General features: G+C 40.0%; 1 protein-coding gene across 1 annotated transcript in view; it reads right to left on the minus strand.

Annotated features, from left to right (window-relative positions):
* LOC122788151 (glial fibrillary acidic protein) overlaps window positions 1-22,592 on the minus strand; it is a 179,605-nt gene that overhangs the window by 43,017 nt on the left and 113,996 nt on the right. The window contains exons 4-5 of the mRNA XM_044055117.1: window positions 3,012-3,173; window positions 1,635-1,760 (exon numbers count right to left, since the gene is read on the minus strand). Of these exons, the coding sequence (XP_043911052.1) occupies window positions 1,635-1,760; window positions 3,012-3,173 (288 nt within the window). The remainder of the gene's footprint in view (window positions 1-1,634; window positions 1,761-3,011; window positions 3,174-22,592) is intronic.

A 22,592-nucleotide genomic window follows, 5' to 3' on the forward strand; every position in this document is an offset into this window, starting at 1 on the left:
AAGCTCCATTAAGGAAGAAGCTGCACATATTAGTGTGAAATTGTCTGCATATTGGATGATAGAAGCATCTAGTGTAGAAGTACGGAGTTTGTTTGTGAATAGGGAGAACAGTAGAGGCCCTAGGATGGACCCTTGTGGAAATGCTAGGGTCACAGGAAGAAGAAAGGAGAGGATATTTTGCCATTGAACTGACCGCTGGTGACTGGATAGATAGCTTTGGAACCAGGTAATAGAGGGTTGACTTAGATTCAGATCGTAAAGAATATTAATTAGTTTACTATGTAATGGTGCTTTTCACTCACACACATACATAATATGCATGTATGCGCACACACATACAGTCTGACAAAGTGGAAGAGGGCAGTAACTTTTCTAAGTTAACATAAACGTGAACATTTTTTACTCATTCTTACAGAACTTCTTCAGATACCCTACAACATTACAGTCTTATCTTCACAACTGTCATACCTCTCAACTTCTGAGTGCAAGAAATCTGGACAAAGCTTAAAATAATGAAGGAGCAAAGGCCTCAAAATAGGGACATATTCTTAAATATTGCCCTTATAAACTTAGAAAGTTGCTAGTATTTAGTGTGGGTTTATTGTTAACATGCATTTCCTGAAGGTTTTAAAGTCTAAAATCAAATGTGTGTCATTTATTTACAGACTTCAATCCTCTCTGATTTTCTTGAAAACAACACATTTTTTGAGGAACAAACCAAAAAATATGCGGAAAAATTTGGACGTTCTGTGAAAATCTGGACAGTTGAGAGGTATCCTGCTATACTTAATTCGGGCTTTGCCAGGTTATGAATCATAAACAAATTTAATTTCATTACAGTCATTTATTGCAATAACTGCAGGTGTAGACAAAAAACATGCATTAAATGTACTTCCAGTAAAAAATGGATTGAATATGCAAGACTGCCCGAAAAGGATTTTGGACTAATCTACTTACAACTAAAAACAAGAGAGTATGCCTTAGTGAAGAGATAACCAGTAACCCCCCCCCCCAAAAAAAAAAAAAAAAAAAACGCCAAGGCGCACTCCACACAGGCACAGTGAAACTAAGATTTATGGACTTCAGAACTAGTATGAATTAAAATAAATAAAACTGAGGCAAGGGCTTAAAAAAGCTTAAAGACTTTAATCACAAGAAGTTGAGAGGTATGCTCAGGATTAAACCACATTATGTTCAATAAATTCATACATAACTCACAGACTTTTAAGGATAATTTCTTTGATATTTGACAATAACATTTTATTGAGAAAAAAGTTGAGTGACTTTATTCATTACAGTTTTAAAGCAAATAATATTTTTTCTAAATGCATTCCTAATGTTTTCAATGCTTATTATTTAAAAAGAAAATTTGTGGGACTGGGTATATCCACATTAGCACAGAAGGCACAGTACTCTTCTTAAAGTGGTCTAATGTTACAGCGATACTAGACTTCTGCCTCCCAGTCCACACAGCACTTATATAATTACTTATTCCATTTCCTGCACCTTCTTAATGTAAAAGCTAAAACTGTTCTATTTATGTAAAACTTTGTTTACTGGTTAGTAGGGCTGGTCCTCAGACCCCTTTCAACTGCAGCATGTGTGTGACACTTACTTATCAGCAGATTACTTACTGTTCCTTTAAGAGCTTCCAAATCACATGTTAGTGCTTGTATCTGACGCCGATACTCATTGGCTTCATTTTTGGCCTGCCGCAGGGCATCACTATTCCGAGTAGCGGCATCTGTCAAATCAGAAAACTGTCAATAGAAAAGTCCGTTAAAAGAGTTAGGAACTATATCAAATTAAATCATTTCTTGGGTGATTCTCCAGTGAAGAAGTTTATATAACAAAAGTCAAGTTTTATTTTTATTTGCAAGTAACCTTGGCCATCATACTAAATGCAAAACAAAAACTCAGACTTCATATTCTGTTAGTTACTGCATCTCTGCATGAGCTGGAGAAGTTGTGTGATTAAAATAAACCCTCACTGTTCTGATTTTACGTCGGCCTGCTGATAGGGCTGCTGTTTGTGCTCAAACACGAATATGAGTTTGGGTAAGCAGCTGTGGGGAGGGAGCAGGCAGGGCATTTAAGGATTAGGGAGTGGGAGGGGGGGTTAGGCTTAAGGAATGGTGTGTGTGTGTGTGTGTGTGTGTGTGTGTGTGTGTGTGTGTGTGTGTGTGTGTGTGTGTGTGTGTGTGTGTGTGTGTCTGTGTGTGAGTGCGTGTGAGTGTGTGCGAGTGTGTGTGTGTGAGTGTGTGTGTGTGTGTGTGTGTGTGTGTGTGTGTGTGTGTGTGTGTCTGTGTGTGAGTGCGTGTGAGTGTGTGCGAGTGTGTGTGTGTGAGTGTGTGTGTGTGTGTGTGTGTGTGTGTGTGTGTGTGTGTGTGTGTGTGTGTGTGTGAGTGTGTGAGTGTGTGTGTGAGTGTGAGTGTGAGTGTGTGTGTCCTCTCAAGAATATGCTTTGCAAATTAAAAAAAATCTTTTTTTTCTTTTCTTTTTCTTTTTTTTTTTTCTGATAACTTGTCTTTTGATTAAAAGATATGTTGTAGACTACTTGGGAACTAAAGCTGGAGCTAGAACCAAAAATACAGAAAGAAGAGCAACATATGACAGAGTAAACAAAATGTAAAGGTATCCAAAATACTAAAACAGTATTCTTAAAGTATTACTTTACTTAAGAAATAAGGCTATTAAATACTTTTGGTGAACACAGACTAAGGGGTACTAAAGTAATGTACATCTGTCTTTGATAAAAATCCTAGCCACAATGGAAAGGTAAGAATATAGAATATATTTAATAGATGCTGAGCTAAAAACCCAAGATACTGGCTAGCACATGAAATAAACAGCACAGTACATCTTCACAATTATCTTCATTTTTAATGTCTGCTTCTTGACAATATAACCAGCATTATATTATATCACTGCATTGTCTGACACCCATTATTAGTGTCTGAAGTGATCTGGCATTTCCTTATTACTGTCTATTAATTCTAAACTAATCTTACCTTTGATTTGTACCATTCTTCTGTCTCCTGCAGGTTTGTGACGGCTAAGGATTCATATTGAGTACGGATATCTTTCAGCGCCGAAGTCAGGTCTGGCTTGGCAATGTCCATCTCAACATATATTTGTTTCTGGGCAATCTGTTCCTGTAGCTCATGCATTTCCTAATGAATTAATAACATCAACATTTTTTTTTTCATTTTCAAAAAGGGAGAACTAATAACTCACTGTGAACTCTAACTTCTAATCCTAGGCATTGCTCTACCTGTGAAGTATTTACCTCTAGTTTCCAAAGGTATCTGCTAATATAATTAAACTGCCATTGCACCTAACCATTGTACCTTGTCCATCATTTCTGGCATCTTGCCATCTCTTTAACTCCTCACGTTTTCATGCTCTGTATGTTGTGATAAAATGTAATATTCATGTTTAAGTGTTCCCAAGTCTGTTATTAAACTATCCAAGTAAATATTTACTTTCTCATTGATTACTGCTTTACAATTATTTTAAGATCTTTTGTCAAAAATGTAAGTTCTTGCATCATAACGTTCCATTGACCTAAAAGATGACATATTGTGTTTATTACATAACAGTGAATTATGTTTCATCAAAGCTCAGTAAATGTAAATGCAGTGTGTAAAGTACATAAAATCACAGACACAAAATGTCATAAAAGCATTATAGAAAAGTCAAACAGCCGTGTGTGTGTGTGTGTGTGTGTGTGTTTGGGTGCGTGAGTGTGTTTGTGTTTGTATGAGTTACATCTACTGAGCTCCTCATATAGTCAGTCCTAGTCTCTAAATATCATAATTCCAGGGTCATACAAACTCAGAATAAAAAAAAAAAACATTTAGAACACATTAACAAATGCTTATGATCAGCGACCTGATCACAAATCTTTTATTGAGAATTGAGAATGTGTCTGATAACCCATTAAACTACAAGACAAACATGGAACACATTTGCCAATAGCTTGAAAAGCCCACTGTATTCAAATAACACTTTTTAGGGACAACCCAGAAGCACTGTCCTGTGAAGTGACTTGTGGAGAGTCACAGTAGACAAATGAAGACAGAGGGACTTAAACCCTGCACTGCAGAAGCATTTCTTAGCCTTACTCATTTGCACTAATGTGCACTTTCATAGCACAACATAGCACATTTCACATTATGGTCCCTGCAAAAAAAAAAAGCTGAATTAAAAATGTATTCACAGTTAAAATATTAACATGAAACATATGGACTTCATGCTGTCCAGTTTATTCAGAGGCAAATAATAAACAGATTGTCCACAAAACAAGGAAACAAAGATTGTACCCAAAGAACATGGCTGGTGTGAGGATGACCCTGTTTACTACAATTATTTCCTTTCATTACATCTTAACTACTTTGGGTTGCAGGAACAAGGAATGCGCACACACGCACACACACACACACACACACACACACACACACACACACACACACACACACACACACACACACACACACACACACACACACACACACAATCATCAATTACAGCCCAACCACTTATACAACTGTATACCTCAATGACTGAGTACATTCGTAAATAATGATCCAAAAATGTATCTCATTTTGCTGCTCTCAGAACCATACAGTGGTATCCACTGTAACCCCCTCCCCCAGTGAACTCTTAGCTTCTTCAAGAATCAGACAGAAAGGCCTCAAAATTCAGAAACAGATTTTAAATGCTTGTCTTATATGTGTAGAAAGTTGCTAAAATAAAAAAGAAAAAGTTTTGCATTAGAAAACATCTTCTGGAAAATGCGCAATCTGAATCTCACATACCTGTCATTATTTAAAGACTGCATTCCCCTAGGAAAAAAATCACTGAAGTGGCCATTCGAAGACGTGACATTTTGCTGTTTACTGGTCGACGAACAGGCGTTCACTGACTCGGTTTTTCAATAAGGTAATATAGACACACAAAATCAGACCTTACTCTCCTTCTGCTGCCAGTCTTCCCTTGAATTTCTAAAAATTACTGCTAACTCTATAACCTACCCTGTCTCTATCAACAAAACTTATGTCCCGTCCCTCTGGACAGTTTTTCATTATCCCGCTACACAAGGGTAAGATTTCTACTGAAATATCTAACTACAGACCTATAGCAATAATGTCACCATTATCCAAACATTCTTGAAAGACGCATCCACAAACAACTCCTTCACCATTTACTTGTAAAGAATCTACTATCTGATACCCAACATGGTTTTAGACAGGCACATAGTACCTCCACAGCTCTTTTATCTTTCAGTGATTCAGCCTACAAAACCAAAGACATGGGTAAGTTTGTCTCATCCCTATTCCTTGATCTATTTAAAGCTTTGGTAATGTGTCTCATCCTAGACTCTTATCACTACTTCCTTTCCTTGGCTGTACCGACAATACCATGCTATGGTTCTCCAGTTATTTATCTAAAAGGCATCAGTGCAGCAAATGGGACTCCACTCAATCAACTTATCTACCAGTCATCACTGGTGTTCCACAAGGCTCTATCCTAGGCCCTCTCCCGTTTAATATATTTATTAACAATCTTTCATCTGCCTCTAAACATGCAACTCTAATCCAGTATGCTGATGACTCTACTCTAATCTGCTCTTCTAACAACCTTACTCAACTACAAACTTTAACACAAGACACCTTTAACTCCATCGAAGCCTGGCTTACCTATAATCAGCTCTTATTTAATCCCAAGAAGACAAATCTCCTATTATTCTTTCCTAAACAACATTCTCTTGCCAAACTAAATTTCAGAATTTCATCACTAAACAATATTGTAATTGATGTTGTTCCTCATTCTAAACTACTAGGTGTTACTATTGATGGCAATCTTAAATTTGAGTGAAAAAGCTGAGCCAAACCACCACAGCTGTAGCAAACACAACTTTATTACAAACAGTACTGAAAATGAGTAAGCACTTTCACAATCATACTGACCACTTCATCAGACTGCTGTTACTAACTTTTTCATCTTATTTAACCACATATTCATCCAATAAGCAGCTCAACTTTATTAAAGTTCAATTAACCAATCAGTAGCTTTACTAATTCTTTTAAAACCTTCAGAATATCCACATGCTATCTGACAGAAAACTTGTTACATAGAAATGTAAAATAACATAAATGTTTTATTTAAAAATACAAAGAAGAATATGATGCTTTATCCTGCTACATTTAATGTCTAAGTGCCCTTGCTTTGAGGAAGGGTTTTAATGAGACAGCTTCATTGATCCCTGGTGGTTTATCAGCATTCAGCCTCATAATCCACCTTTGCTCTGCTGTTTAAGTCCTATTTATTATGTCCCCTCCTCTAGCCCATTCTGCAAGAATCTCTAGTACAAGGAATTTAAATGTGTGTTGTTCCCAGGGTTGCCAGACGTCCCTATTTGGGACTAATCCCGAGTCCCGCCCTGCCGGTTTAAATCCCGGCCAGCCTCCGCTTTGTTTGTTTTTTTTTTTTTTTTGATTGTCCCGTATACCTGGCATACGGGCCAATCAAAAATCGCTAAACACGGAGCTACTTGTGTTGAATGCGGAACTGCAATGCATTAAACATGAGAAGCTACTGAGTGAGCTCAGTTCTTTAATGTGGAACTGTGTTCCGCATTAAAGACCTTTTTTTTTTTTTTTTTGGTCTTCTGGCACTTGTTTCCTTCTTGTTACCTATATCCCTGTGGTGTTCTAGTATGCGATCCTTTAACCTTCTGTTAGTCTTCCCTATGTAAAAAACTTTGCAGACTTGGCAGAAACTAAAATATACTATATTTTTAGTTCTGCAGTCTGCATAACATTGTGCTTGAATCTCAAAATACAGTTGTGGATGTAAAAAGGTTGTGCAGGAATGTATATAGTTACAGGCTATACATTTCCTGCATATATAAGTGCCTCATCTCTGTGAGATGTTCTTAATTCCAGTCCCTTGTGTTTTATAGCATAATTGATATTTAAGTGATTTTTTGTTCTTAAAAGAAAAGCTAGGTGTGTCATCTGTCACTCCCACTAGTTCTTCCACTGCTTTCAGGATGTTCCAATTCCTTTTAAAGACTTCACAAAAAATGTTAACATCACATAGTGAAAGAAATAGGGAATCTAAGTTTATTGTTTCCACTGCTATTGTCTTTGTTCCTGGGTCTTCCTGTCTTGAAAAGTATGCTTCCCCTTTCTTTCCTCTTTCTTTAAGTAGATCCACTGCACACATATCAAACTCATGCTTGGAATACCCCCTCTCTATAAACTCTTCCCCAAGGGTATGCAGAGCTGCTGTCAACTGTGTGTCACTGTTGTTTAATCTCATCATTCTTAGAACCTGTCCCCTCATAACATTCTTACCAATATGTTTTGGGTGCATACTGGTTTTGAAGCAAAGAATTTCTCCTAGTTGGTTTCCAGTCTGTTAATCTCAGACTTCTTAACAAGCACATCCAAAAATTCAATTTCTTCTAATGAACACTTACAAGTAAACTTCAGGAATGTTGTTGTATGTAAATATTCTAAGAACAGATCTAACTCTTGCAGGGAGCACCCCCACAGAAAAAAACATATCATCAACAAAACGGGTATACCAAAATAAGCGTTTGCTATATTCATTATTTCGTAAAAATGATGCATACTCCCATTCAGCTAATGCAAGATTGGCGTAGCTATTGGCACATGCCTTACTCATAGCTACGCCTATCTTCTGAAGGTAATAGTCATCCCAGAAAACAAATATATTATTCTCCAGGATAATTTCCAGCAAATTACAGATCAAATTCACTTTTTCATTGGTGAATAGCTATTTAGTGTTCAATAAATTCCTAATGTTCTCGATAACCCAATGATTCGGATTGATGGTAAACAGGGATGTTATGTCTAGAGTCACAAAAAAATATTCACAGTTAACCGCCATAACCTTATTGTACAATACCTGTAAAAAAGTCTTGGAATCCTTTAGTACATTATCACAGGTTTCAAGCACCGGATGTAAGCATTTTTCTATGTAAATGGATAATGGTTCTGTTGCCCACCCTTTGCTTGAGATTATAGGTCTCATGGGTAGGTTCTCTGTGTCCTTATGTACTTTAGGTAATCCATATATTACCGGAATCAGTGGGGTTTCAACATTAAAATATTTAAAAAGTTCCTCTGAAATCATGTTACTTACAAGTAAGTCAAACACCATGACTGATATTCTATCTGTTACAGCCTTCACATCTATTCCAGTTATTCTTTGATATGTAGTCTGGTCATTCAATAATAAATTTGTTTGTATGATATAAAATTCCTTGCCATAGCTATAACCTGTCCCCCTTTATCAGCAGGCCTAATCTCTATGGAATGCATATATTTTAATTCTAACAATCCATCACATTCATCCCTACTTAAATTAAAATAAGAAGGTGTTGTGCCATTTTGAAATATTTCTCTAATTTCTTTATCGCACACTGAAATAATAGTGTCCACCACTGGGTGCATTTTGGGAGTAAAAACACTAGGCTTAGTAAATTTAGGAATTTCATTACTAGCATTCTTACAAACAGTTTTTAAGGTCAGTGTCCTTGCAAATAGTCTCAATTCCTGCAGAATATCCACTGTTAGTCTTCTGTACTGGGATAAAGGAAAGCCCTTTACCCAGTAGTGATAGCTGTGCATCAGTCAATGGTATACATGAAAGATTTAAGACCAAATCTTTAAATTCTTGCTTCTGCTTACCCTCTGTTGAATCCCCTCTGTGTTCTGCTGCCGTGGCACGTTACCCTTCCTGCTATTGCCCCTTGACCTCTCTTTTAACGGTATAGCATCTTTTAGTTGAAATGGTATTATTAAAGTCTCTTTTATTCCATTGAGCCCTCAGAAAAAGAATTTGCTTGTTTAGTTTGCAATACTTTGCCACCTGCCTTCTCCGTTGCCAAATTTATATTTTGTGTTCTCGTTGTGGGGTTCTGTTCATAACCAAAGTGCATGCTGCCTGCATGTTAACCAAGTTGGTAAGTGTGTTTATTTACTTCCTCTTCAGCCAGTGTATTTTTGATTGGTTGCTGAGAAGGAGAATAACCTGTTGATTAGATAGTGTTCGTACTAGGTTGCCTGAGCCAGGAAAACACCATTCCACACTGAAAATCATTCATATGTCACTGTAGTTTTCTCATTTTGCCATTCTGAAGCCGTTTCTCATAATTAAGGATCTATTCATGTAGCGTGTCCAGTCTCTCAGGTATGATATCTGATGACTATGTAGCATGCATTTGAGTATACAGGTCTTTGAGTTCTCTTTGTAGTTCCCTCTATTGTGGCAGAAAAAAGAAGGTTCATATAGTCATAGCTTAATTGCAAATTCAGTTGCTGCCACTTCTTCAATAAATCAGGGAAAAAATCACCATATGTGGACATGGACAGTACCCTCAGACCTCTAGGAACAATCTTATAATGTAGAGATGCTTCCAAATGGAATATTTGCCATTGGAGGTGCTTAAACTTATATAATTTATTTTCATACACTCTAAACTGCTCTCTGAAATGCACCTGCATATCTCCATCCACAGTAGCTCTATTGTCCTCTGGAAATACTGGTTGGTTAAAAAGTGGGGTTGTTTCCAGATAAAGAATCCGATTCAGCCATTCGGCTTGAGGTTGTAGTATTAAATTTCCTGCTGGCACATAGTCCATTTCTACGTCAAAGCCTTCAGCCATGTTCTGAACCGGTTTCAAAATATAAAATATGCAGATAAAAACAAAACCGGAGACCCAGACAAAGGATATAGGTCACAGCTACAGAACAAAATATCCAAGTGAAAAAGCTGAGCCAAACCACCATGGCTGTAGCAAACACAACTTTATTACAAAAAGTACTGGAAATGAGAGGGGACATAAGAAGTAGGACTGAAGCAGCAGAACAAAGGTGGATTATGAGGCTGAATGCTGATAAACCACCATGTATCAATGAAGCTGTCTCATTAAAACCCTTCTTCAAAGCAAGGGCACTTAGACATTAAATGTAGCAGGAGAAAGCATCATATTCTTCTTTGTATTTTTAAATAAAACATTTATGTTATTTTACATTTCTATGTAACAAGTTTTCTGTCACATAGCGTGTGGATATTCTGAAGGTTTTAAAAGAAGTTAGTAATGTTATTGATTGATTAATTGAATTTTAATTAAGTTGAGCTGCTTATTGGATGCATATGTGGTTAAATAAGATGAAAAAGTTAGTAACAGCAGTCTGATGAAGCAGTCAGTGTGATTGTGAAAGCGCTTACTCATTTCCAGTACTTTTTGTAATAAAGTTGTGTTTGCAACAGCCGTGGTGGTTTGGCTCATCTTTTTCACTTGGATATTTTGTTCTATAGCTGTGAGCCATATCCTTTGTCTGGGACTCCGGTTTTGTTTTTATCTGCAATCTTAAATTTGACTTGCACATATATAACACTATTAAATTGACTCATCCAAAACTTGGCTAAACAATTCCTAAACAACTCTACTAAAGCTAAACTTGCGGCCACATACCTCTTACCTTCCCTTCTTTATGCCTCCCCTATTTTTACTAATCTTAACTTCTCCATGAAAAGTATACTTAGCCAATATGCGCCTGCAACAAAATAACAAAATTTGCTACTGGCCAACCTAACAAGTCGCATCACTACCTATCTATTAAACTGCTTATTTGGCTTGAACTTCCACTCCAACTACACATGAACCAGCTATTAATAACTTGTAAAATACTCAATAACCCCTTAGTTTCTCCTGCCATCACCTCCATTTTGCAACACTCTCTTCCTCATCAGGAACGACTCTCTTCTGACAAACAACTTCTATGTATTTATAATCCACTGAGATCCAGCAGTCTCGATCTCTACTCTTACTGTGTAGCCAAATCCTGGAAAAACTTGCCACTATCTTTTAGGCAAGTCCCTCGCTACCAGACTTTCAAGTCCCTCCTTAAAGAACATCTCTCCAGATCCTGGATATACTGTTCTTCTCCTACCTAGATATTGTCTTTCTTGTCTTGTCTTTAATATCCTCCAGGCCTACAAATCTCCTATTCTTCCACCTTATACTCCTATTCCTGTCCTATTGTTTATCATAATTCTACAACCTTGCAATCTAGTACTGTCTACCTTTATACTCTCTTATTCAATTACTTTATTCTGTCCTTCCTATACCCTTTGTATCAAATATAATTAGTACTAAATAGAATGCATAATCTTGCTAGTAAATCCTGTATCTAACTATGTATTTATTTATAATTTTTATAATTTTTGATCTGATATTGTTAATCCTCGTTCAGTCTTTACATGTGGGTATCGGTTCCGACCTCGGAACTGAGCCGGCCATCTTCCAAGCTTGCGCCAGCTACAAACTCTCAAGCTAAAAATGCTTACCCAGAATTCCCCTCTGCCTGTTACCTCAGATTTCGTTTGCCGCATTGCCATTTGGTCGTGTCAAGCTACTTCTCTTGAGCTAAGTACAGTATTTTCTTCATACTAAGTTCTAAGACAGCTATTTTTCACAAAAAAGTTATTAGATAGTTATTTCTTACCTTATCGCATTTAATGACTACCCTTTTTTGAATACTTTTCAACTCCTTTCCTCTCTTTTTACCGTAAGGTAATTCCTTTTTTATTATCGTTGGTAAACCCCTTTTCCTTCTTACCTTCGGGTATTTCTTGTACCATTGCTGGTATTTTTCTTTCTTTCCTTAACAAACATGACAGATAAAAAAGGTAGCCCAGGGTTTAAAAGATGTTTAGATTGTGGGTATAAATTACCTACTTCAGATACACATTCCCTGTGTGTCTATTGCTAGGGTGTGCCTCATTTAACAGTTGACCCGCCTGGAGGGATTTGTAAGAATTTCTCTAACAGGACGTTAATTGAGAGGAAAAATAAATTAATATTGAAGGGGCTACTTAAATCTCCTTTTTCAGAGGCTATTTCTGGGTTGGAGGCTTCAACCCCTCCAAGATCCCATAAGAAGAAGAGTGTGGAACATAAAAAGGCCAAGTCTCTTCCTTCGTCCCCAGCTGGGGACCCTCAGGAACCGAGACCCAAGAAAGCTAAGCTTTCCTGTTTGGATTTGACTTCTTCGGCTCCAGTGCTTTCGGTGCCTAGACCTTTGGCACCAAAGCCATCGGCACCATCTGAGACCTTGGCACCAACTAGTGTGCCCCATACAGCATCGGTGCCGAGGAGCTCCTCGGTTCAGACTCCCTTACCAGCACCGACTGTCCAGTCGATGTAGACTGTTATGACATCAACAGATGTTTTGGCGCCCATTTCCTTTTCAGCTCCGACAACTTATCCTGCACCAACTACCCTCTCGGTATCGACCATTCAGTTTTCATCACCGATCTTTTCAGCTCAGGCCTTAGCGCTGACAACCACTTTGGTACCGACCTCATCGTCGGTGCAGACCACTCCTTCAGCACCGATGATTTCCTCGGTGCAGACACCAGTAGTTCAGTCCATTACAGCTCTGTTGTTCTCAGTGTAGACCACCTCCATGGTGGGCACTGAGTTTGCTCCATCCTTGGATAGACCTGACTCTCCCTCAGCCATGTCCGTGAAATCCACTGGAAGCCTCTCAGAACATGATGTGTTGCGTCTTGTGGATCAAGTGCTTTTGGCCAGAGGTATCCTGTCCCCCAGGACCTATCCTTCCTTGGGAGGTGATCACCCTTTACCAAAGACCTCTACTTATTCTCCTCCTTCATTGCCTTTGAAGCCCCTTGATATAGCACAGTCTTCCCCCACTATGGTTCCTTTTATGGACCTCATTAAGGAGCCACAGTTGCCTTTGTGGCAGGAGAGTCTTGTCACGGTCCAGGATGTCAGCTGTGGTGTATGCACTTTGACGTTTCACAGCCATCCAGGGACTCTGAGTCGGCAGGCTGAGCCACTTAGGCGAGGGGTGACCCCCTGCCCTGGGCCCCCATCCCTCTTCAGGTGGACCGGCCTTCCAGCTCATGGAGAAGGCTCTGGCATCAGTTGGCGATCCTGTGCTATCACTCTCTCCACCCTCCTCTGGACCGCAATGTACACAAGTCGCTCCTAGCAGACACACAGCCGCAAGGGCCTCAGGACATACTCCTACAGGAGACCCCTTTTGAGTTGTCTTCCCCAGCTTCTCCCTCTGAGGAAGATCATCAAAAAAGCTCGTGCAAGAGGAAGCACATGGATGCCACAAAGGAGTCCCTTACTGAAGACACAGACTTTGATGATGGGGAAGAGTCCCCTCGATCATCCTCTGAGGTATCCTTTGGTGATATCCTTGAAATCCTTAAGCAGAGTGGTGACTGGCAGCCCTCAACCCGACCTCTGAAGAGTCTGTGTTCCTGCAGGCCTTTCGTGCCCGGCCCCCTACCTCCTGGGTTACTCCACCTGCTAACGAACTTGTCCGGTTCGTCGTGCAGCATGTGTGGAAGGCTCCTGACACCAGTGAGGCCATTTCCCAGAGGCTAGATAAAATTTTGTCCCCTCCTGCTAGTGATCCCCATTGGTCCAAAGGTCTTCCTGTAGATGCTTTGGTGGTGGTGGCCGCAACTAAAAAGGACCTGGTGGAAGAAGAAAGTCAGACTGTCCATCCGCCCAACAAAGAGTCCAAAGCTCTGGACAGAATAGGGAAGCATACTTTTGCATCAGTGACCTTTGCAGTCAGGTCCTTGAACTAGATGGCACATTTTACCAGGTTTTAAAGAGACTTAATTTCTGAGCTCTCTGAAACTTTGGCTGGAGCTATGTCTGATGAGGTCCGTGACAAAGTGGTCTCTCAGCTAGCCATCATCGAATTGATATCTAACTCCTCCATGCACCTGATATCTCACGCATCAGAAGGAGCATCTAGAGCGGTGGGTTCAGGCATTGTTCTGAGATGACATGCCTGGATGTGCTTGTGTAATTTCGCAGAACCCTACAAGGCTTCCTTTCTCAATGCTCCCATCGAAGCCTCATCATTGTTCGGACCCAAGGTTAAAAGCACACTGGCCAGATGTGAACAGGATGGTAAGACCCTTTCTGCTGTGGGTGTCCATTATTCGTCCCCTCAATGGGCTTTCTCCAGAAACCAGAAGAATGGGAAGATATGGCACAAAAAGTCTCAAGGTTCTTTCCATGACACACAGGCCGAGTTCTCCCCTAGAGGCAGAGGTGGAAACTCTCAGGGAAGACACCCCTTTTGGGGCAGAGGGGGTCTGCGTAACCAGGGTTCCAGGGATTCTTTTCCTGGCCAATACTACCAGTACTCCTGAAGAGTGGCCCAACTGCTTTCCTCTGGAAGTAGTTGAGGGTCATTTCTCTTTGTACCCTTCTGCCTGGCTAACCATTACCACTGATTCTTGGGTACAAAGGATAATAACCAGAGGTTGTCATATCCCCTTTGACCTTTGTCCCGCTCCCCTAACAAGCTTACCTGACGTTCCACCCAGTCAAAGGGAAGAAGCAACGTTAGAGATTTCAAAGCTGCTAAGAAAAAGAGTCATCCAAATAGTCCCTCCAGACCAGATAGGATCCGGATTCTACTCAAGACTATTTTTGGTACCAAAGAAAACCGGGGACTGGAGACCAATTTTGGATCTCAGTGTATTGAACAAGTTTGTAAAATTACAGAAATTCTGGATGGTCACAATACAGTCTATCCTTCCGCTTTTGGAAAAAGACGATTGGTTGTGCTCAATAGATCTTCAAGATGCGTACTACCACATAAAAGTGGACAGACCATCAAGAAGATTCATTTGCTAACGTGTGGGAGCCAGTCATTACCAGGTCAGAGTGCTACTCTTCGGACTCTCTACAGCCCCCAGAGTGTTCACAAAGTGTATGGCAGTTGTCACAGCTCACTTGCTACTACAAGGATTCCAGGTGTTTCCATACCTAGATGACTGGCTCATCTCCGCCCACACTAGACTTCTATTGGAAGAAGCCCTGGCATACTCCATCCTCATTGTAGAAAGGCTAGACATTACTATAAACTGGAAAAAATCCAATCTCACCCCATCTCAGTCCAAAGAATTCATAGGGGTTATCTTGAATACAAAGAATTGCAGAGCATCCATTCCAGAGCACAGAATTCTAAGGATAAAGCAGCAACTGATTCCAGTCCTCTCAAGGGAGAAATCCACAGCTCGTTCTGTTCTCCAGTTTTTGGGTTCCATGGCAGCTTCCATTTTGATCGTTCCCCTGGCCAGGTTTCACATGAAGCTTCTACAATGGCTACTGCTCACCCAATGGTATCCCTTTCAGTACCCTCTTTCAGCCAGGATTCGGGTAACTCACAGGTGCAAACAAGATCTAAATTGGTGGATGGCGCACAATCCATCAGAATGGTCTCGCCCCTTCTCCCCTCAACAACCCAAGGCTACAGTGACCATGGACGCCTCCCTGATGGTGTGGGGGGGCTATTTCAGGGACAGACAGTCCAAGGTACTTGGTCCAAAATGGAGGCCCATCTGCATATAAATGTTCTAGAGCTGAGGGTGGTGCTTCTGGCATTGCAAGCATTCCATCCCCTGCTGCCATCTGGGACTATTGCAATACAATCAGACAACATGGCGGTAGTCTGGTACATCAACAAAAAAGGTGGAACCAAATCTTACCCACTCTGTTGAGAGGCCATGAGGATATGGCAATGGGTGATGGCTACCAACCACTTTCTTTTAACAATGCACATCCCGGGAGTTCCAACATGATAGCAGACAGACTCAGCAGGTGTATTCTACAACCTCACGAGTGGTCCCTGAATCCCTTGATAGTGGCAGAGATTTTCAACCGCTGAGGTCTTCCTTGCTGCGACCTCTTTGCATCCCCGACCAACTACAAATGCAGCAACTATTTCACCCTGGTTCCCCCTCCGTGGCAGTCACCCAGGGGCACTCTAGTCCACGATTGGCCCTTGGGTCTGCTTTATGCATTTCCACCTCTCCCCCTCATTCCCCAGTTTCTGAAGAAAGCCGGCCGGTTGAAGAGAAAAGTAATCCTCATAGCACCATATTGGCCTCGTCAGATTTGGTTTCCCTTCCTTTGGCCTCACCTGGTAGATCAACCATGGATTCTCCATCCAACCCTGGGGTTGATCTCCCATCTGCAGAATCTGATTCAACCCAACTTGAACATCCTGAAGCTCACAGCTTGGTTCCTCCAATTCCTTTGATTGCCAGGCAGAATTATCTTTCTTTGCCAGTACATTCAATTCTTATTGCATCTCATAAGTCTTCCACCAGAATTACATATCTCAGCAAGTGGAAAAGATTTACTTTTTGGCTGAAAGAAAAACAAGTAGATCCTTTTTCAGCACCAGTGTCGATAGTACTGGAATATCTGTCTACCCTATTTCAGTTCGGTCTATCTGCCTCTACCATGAGAGTTAATTTGGCTGCAATATCTAATTTTCATGATGGTGTCCAAGACTCTTCTCTTATGTCACACAAATTATGCAAGACTTTCATAAAAGGCGTGAATCATCTAAGACCCCCTTTTAGAGAACCTACTCAACCATGGGACCTGTCATTAGTCCTACAAGCTTTGACATTGCCACCTTTCAAACCAGCTTCTTCTTGCGACCTCAAATATTTGTCATGGAAAACCTTGTTTTTGGTCGCCATTACTTCTGCCAGACGTATCTCTGAGCTTCAAGCCTTATGCATCAAGAGACCATATTTGATTTTTCATAGTGATAGAGTGTCATTGAGAACTAATCCTTCCTTTCTGCCAAAAGTGATCGCTGAAAGGTCCACTAATCAAACCACTGAATTGCCAGTTTTCTTCCACAATCATTCAAACAGAGGAGAGTATTGCCTACATACCCTAGATATTCACAGGCAAATTTGCTTCTACTTGAACAGGACTAAGGCTTCTCGTAAATCAGATCAGTTATTTTTGGCCGGTTCTGGACCTAGATTAGGATGTGCTGTTGCTAAGGTCACATTGGCTAAATGGCTAAAAGACTGGGTAACCTTCATTCATAGAAAATGTAATATTCCATTACCTACTACCATAAAGGCTCATTCTACAAGGTCGGTGGCAACTTCTGCTGCTTTCCATGCCAGAGCTTCTTTACATGACATTTGTGCAGTTGCAACTTGGGCTACTCCTCATACCTTCATTAATCATTACAAATTGGATTTGGCCTCCAGGGGAAGAGCATCTTTTGGTTCTATGGTGCTCCGGAATGTCCTTCCATGAGAGCCTCCCAGGAATAAAGGTAGCTGGGGACTCTGTTCCTCATGTAAGGACTGAACGAGAATTAACAATATCAGATATAGAAGTTATGTCTTACCATAATGTTCCGTCTGTATTGTTGATCCTCATTCAGTCATTACGGCCCTCCTTCCTTCCCCCCAGTGGATCTCACCATCCGGTTCTGTTAGGTCATTTGACCAGAGTTAGCCTCTACCTTCTTTTGACTTGCAAACTCAATCTGAGGTAACAGGGAGAGGGGAATTCTGGGTAAGAGTTTTTAGCTTGAGAGTTTGTAGCTGGTGCGAGTTTGGAAGATGGCCGGCTCGGTTCCGAGGTCGGAACCAATACCCACATGTAATGACTGAACGAGGATCAACAATACTGATGGAACATTATGGTATGACATAACTTCTTTTTATGTTACTTATCCTCATATGTAACTTCCTTTACGAAGTTATACTTTTCTGTCTGTTTTTATGTTGAGTTTTTCTCCACAGGCCTCTGCTGAAAATGGGTAATCTCTACCCAGTCAGACTTTCCTTGTTACCAAATGTCAAATAAATAACTAACTAAATAAATAAAGGTGCAGCTAAACAAAACACATATAATATTTAAAGAAAACAGCACTCTGTTTATATAGTTTTGGACATATAAATTATTAGTATTACTATGCACATACATTTTGGGGTCATAGACATGATTTCCACCACTATTTACACATTTTTGTCAGTTGTGTTCTTCTAACTAGTGAAAACCACCACAACATCTTAAAATGAGGTCATGCCCAACTTGAAACCCTTTCAAGCTCATCATCTGTATAGATTAAACCAGTTTGGTGTTTTATATAGCGCTAAAATAGGTGAAGTGACGGGGCCCACTGACAAAGTTTGATGGTATTATCCTATATTTGCTGAAGTAACGTGAGGGAGGGCATAATCAGTTACCAGTTTGAAATCTCTATTAAGGAAAGAGTATTTAAGGAAGAGAAGGCCCATTTTATAATAAATATCACATTTTCGTTTTTACACACTGAGCAATCACTATGCATGATGCGCATGTTGTTTTGCCACTATTTGCTGATACAACCATTTTATGATTGTATGTTTATATAATACTAATAAACTAGTCTCTTGTCAGACAATCAGTACTTGCATTTAACAGTCAATAACTTAATAAGCAAAATTGACTCTTTGATAGTTTCACACCATAAGCTCCATACTCCTAGAAAAGCACATATTCTGTATAAAAAACAGACGTCCAAGCAAATAAAACGACAAACAGAACTTTAATTCCAGCCTTGTTTTATTTAACGTTTAATAACTTGCTGTTGTTAAGCATGTAAGTCCATATATCTTAGACAACTGTTCTATCTAGTCTTGATGTCCAAATTGATTTAACATTGTTCCTTAAACAAAAACTCCCACACACACAAGTTAACTGTCTATAATATAAATCAAGATCAGGTATTAACAACTGGCCATATTGTTTGTTATCATTATGTTATAAATCTTAACAATTGGACCAGTGACTTCATACACTGTATTACAATCTACTTTCTTTAAACAGAGCATGTCAGTGTCCTCTTCAAGTCCAATTTCCATCGCAGAATACTATGCAACCCATTTTTCTATTAGTGAGTTATGTGTTTGTTGTCTAATAAGTCTCGGTTCTGTATGTTTAATCTCTGTAATTATCGTTTTTACCTCTGTTATTGACAGTTTGTCTTTTTTTCATTATCTAGTCATGGCTTTCTTCGCTACTGTCATTAATGTTGCTACCTTTTTAGTGCTTGTTATATTATACCAACTCAGCAAAAGGATTTCTATACTGAGGTTCGATTCCCTTCCAGTTATAAGTTCTCCGGTTCGATCCTCGGCTGGGGTGCCTTCTGTGCGGAGTCTGCACGTCCTCCCTGTGGTCGCGTGGGTTTCCTCCCAAATTCCAAAGACATGCTGTAGGTGGATTGGACACTCTAAGTTGGCCCTAGGTGTGAGTGTGTGCATCTGTGTGCCTTCTGTGGAAGGTTGGGTGCTGGGCTGGCAACTTGACACCATAAAACTCCACTGCCAATCATGAGCAGACAGGTGATCCGCTGTGGCGACCGCTAACCAGGAAAAGCCGAAAGAAGAAGCATATTGTTCAATTAATCTTTGTATTAAGGCAACTCTGTATATTCCCAAAATACATGCTATCAAAAATCTCTTTCTGAGCCATTATGTCTTGAACAAATACCTCATATACCTTTTGTCTGTGAGAATATATTTCAAGTCTTATAAGGGCATAGAGATATTTGTGCAAACACTTTTAAAAATTCAAAAATGTCTTGATTTAGTTGCATAAATGTGGATAAGACATATTTCCCTCAATTGCTCATCTGTAATATCTCTTATTTAATTTCTCTGGTAGTTAATGCAGAGGATTAAGGCTATGAGCTCTCAATGAGCTCCTTCCTGTAGTTCAAAGTTTGAGTCTGTTAGCCTCCATTTACTCGCTATGTGAATCTGAGCAAATCATATAACCAGACAATTCTCCGAAGAAATTAGGAAATTGGACTAAGCTCCTCGACAGTTTCCTTTACTGCATGCCTAGTGAATAACTATACACTACAATAATTCAATCCATTTTATTTTTAATTTTACATTGTATTGTCGTCTCAAATCTAATATTGCCTATTTGCTCTTCTTCTTATTTTTTCCAATATACAATTTCTATTCTAGCCTCAGTTATAAAAATCTAATATTTCTGTACTATTTCTAGCTTAACAAATTTACTATCCATTATGAACATATCTTCCTTCAGCTTTAACATTGGATGTGTATATGCGAGTTGATCTGTGTTCAATATCGCAAATATTTGTCTAGCTTCACCCCATTTTATTACCTTCTCCCCTTTTATTATCTGCTCCCAAAACTTGGTTCTTTGTTCTTTCTTTTCCAATTGATCATTTCTTTTTCTTCTTTATCTTTCTTGTTACTATACATAGAATGTCCAATCAGTGTTATTCTCTTCTAAGGTGAACACCCTTTAAATTAAAGACATGCTTAATAATTTTATGTGTATACGGTTGTACATTTTTTTCCTTAGGATCATAGGGTCATAGGAAGTTACTAGGCTACTGGCCCTGTGGCCCTTACAAGCCTCGCCAAGAATTTAGCCCATGTTCTGACAAGTCAGCACCTGATGCCCCTGTCCAGCAGGGACACAGTTGGAATCCCAGGGGTGTATTTTCTGTTCCCCATCCAGTTAGTCAGGTTGCACTTAAAAAGGGATAATGAGGTACTCTGCTTGACCTGCGGGAATGAGTCTATTCCACAGAAGGGGGAGTCTCTGGGGCACAAATCTGTCCCACCAAGTCCTATTAATGTCACAGACCAGGTTGAGGTCACACTTATGGTTTACTTGAGTGGAGCTTGACTTGTGGATAGGCAGCAGTCCCATTAAGGCAGGGTCTGAGATTGCTTTGTATGCCAGACAGAGGTCACCTCTGAGGAGTCTGTATGAGACTGAGTAGAGGGACAGGGCTTTTAGCCCATCTGTGTAGGGTAGATACTTGAGACCCGGAATTCTCCTGGTGAGGAACCTCTGTGGTCTCGCCAGCTGCTGCATGTGCTTTGTAAGGAACATGCTGAAAGGGGCACTGTAATCAACAATGGGTCTTACAAGGGAAGAATACAGGGATGTTATGACCTCTTTGTCCCTAGATGAGATACCCTTACTAATGAGGTGGGCCATGTAGAAAGCTTTCCATACAAGGGAGGCAACATGGTGATCAAAAGCCAGTTTACTATCAACCTGGGTTCTTAGGACCTTGTTATTAATGTGATAATTTGTGGGGACATCAGACTCCCCAAAGGGAATGATGATGCATTTTATTGGCTTTCAGTTTGAGGCCATACTTCTGGCACCAGTCATTTGTTTGGGTGAGGCCCTCTTGGAGGATGTCCACATCACTAAGGGAATTGATGCACTGCCCAGCTTGCAGTCATCTGCAAACTTGGTTAGCCATTGCTCACTGGTTTTGGCCTGCACCTCAGAAAAGTATATGCCAAACAACAGAGGCTCCAAGACCCATCCCAGGGATACACCACTCATTAAGGGTCTACTGCTTGAGGTGGCTTCCCTTATTTTGACTAGCTGGGTTTTATCAGTGAATCAGTTGTAAACCCATCTGGTAACATACAGATTGATGCCTAGTTGAGAGAGTTTATCTATACACCCAAGTGGAGAATAGTATCGAAGACTTTGGCCAGGTCAGCGTGGGAAGTGTGTCCATGGCTTTGGTGACTGTTTCAAGAAGTTGACCAAATTTAACAGGTATGACCTCCCCTTGATGAAACCAAACTGTGTGGGATCAAGTGTGTGGTGGTTGCCAGTGTCCTTGTTAATGAGGTCCATGATAATCCATTCCATGGCCTTGCAGATCAGGCTAGGTAGGCTGATGGGAGTATAATTTCCTGGATTGGTGGACACTCCACCTTTGTGCAAAGTGATGGCAGTGGCTGTCTTCCACTTGGCTGGGATGAGGCCACTACTCAGGCTTTGGTTGAATAGGGTGCCTAATGGTGCGGCAAGTTCCTACCTGAGTTCATGTAGGATGCAACCTGAGATGTTATTGAGTCCCATAAAGGCTGTATTTTTTGCCTTTGAGAGGGCAGTGATGACCTACTCCCTAGAGATAAGGGGAGGGGACAGGTGCTGGGGATGTCCTGATTTGCTGATCGGGGGGGGGGGGCAGAGGGGAGGAGTTTTCACTGAACCTGTCTGCCAGCAGGTTGGCTATATCTATGGCATTTATGTATGTGGTATCCTTTCTTCAATTTGCCCAAATGGCCACATGTGATCCTCTTGCGGCCTTGGTGGACATTTATGCTTATCATATGCTTCCCTTTGGGTATATATTCTAATTCCTGTATCACAAATACTTACCAGATCTGAGTAACCTTACATTATATTCCCATATCTGAATTAATTTTCCCATTGCACTCACTCTTCTCTTTCTCTTTTATCTCAAATATGCAGCTTCTTTTCCTTTTTCACATTTTTCCATATCCTATCACTTGACTGATACATATTGAGTCTAGTCTATATAAAGAACTAGTGGGACCAAAAACATCTTAACTGCTTATATCTTATTGCTGATGCCTATAATTAACAATAAAGTCTCATCTTACTTAAAATATTTTGAGTAATTTTTTCCTCACATTTCTTTTGATGATTGCTCAATATTCCATTTCAACCAAATTCCCAATTATCTTATTTTGTCATGACTCTCCCAACAAAGAGACATTTATACTAATTTATGTGTTGGGGCATAATTCATTACTACTATAGCTTTTGTTTTTGCTTCATTTAATTTATATCCTGCTATACAGTTAAAATATTTCAGTTTATCAAATATAATTTTTGTAT

Source organism: Protopterus annectens, chromosome 13.part0 (assembly GCF_019279795.1).
Source record: "Protopterus annectens isolate FY-2018-M chromosome 13.part0, PAN1.0, whole genome shotgun sequence".
In the NCBI taxonomy this organism is placed as follows: Eukaryota; Metazoa; Chordata; order Ceratodontiformes; family Protopteridae; genus Protopterus; species Protopterus annectens.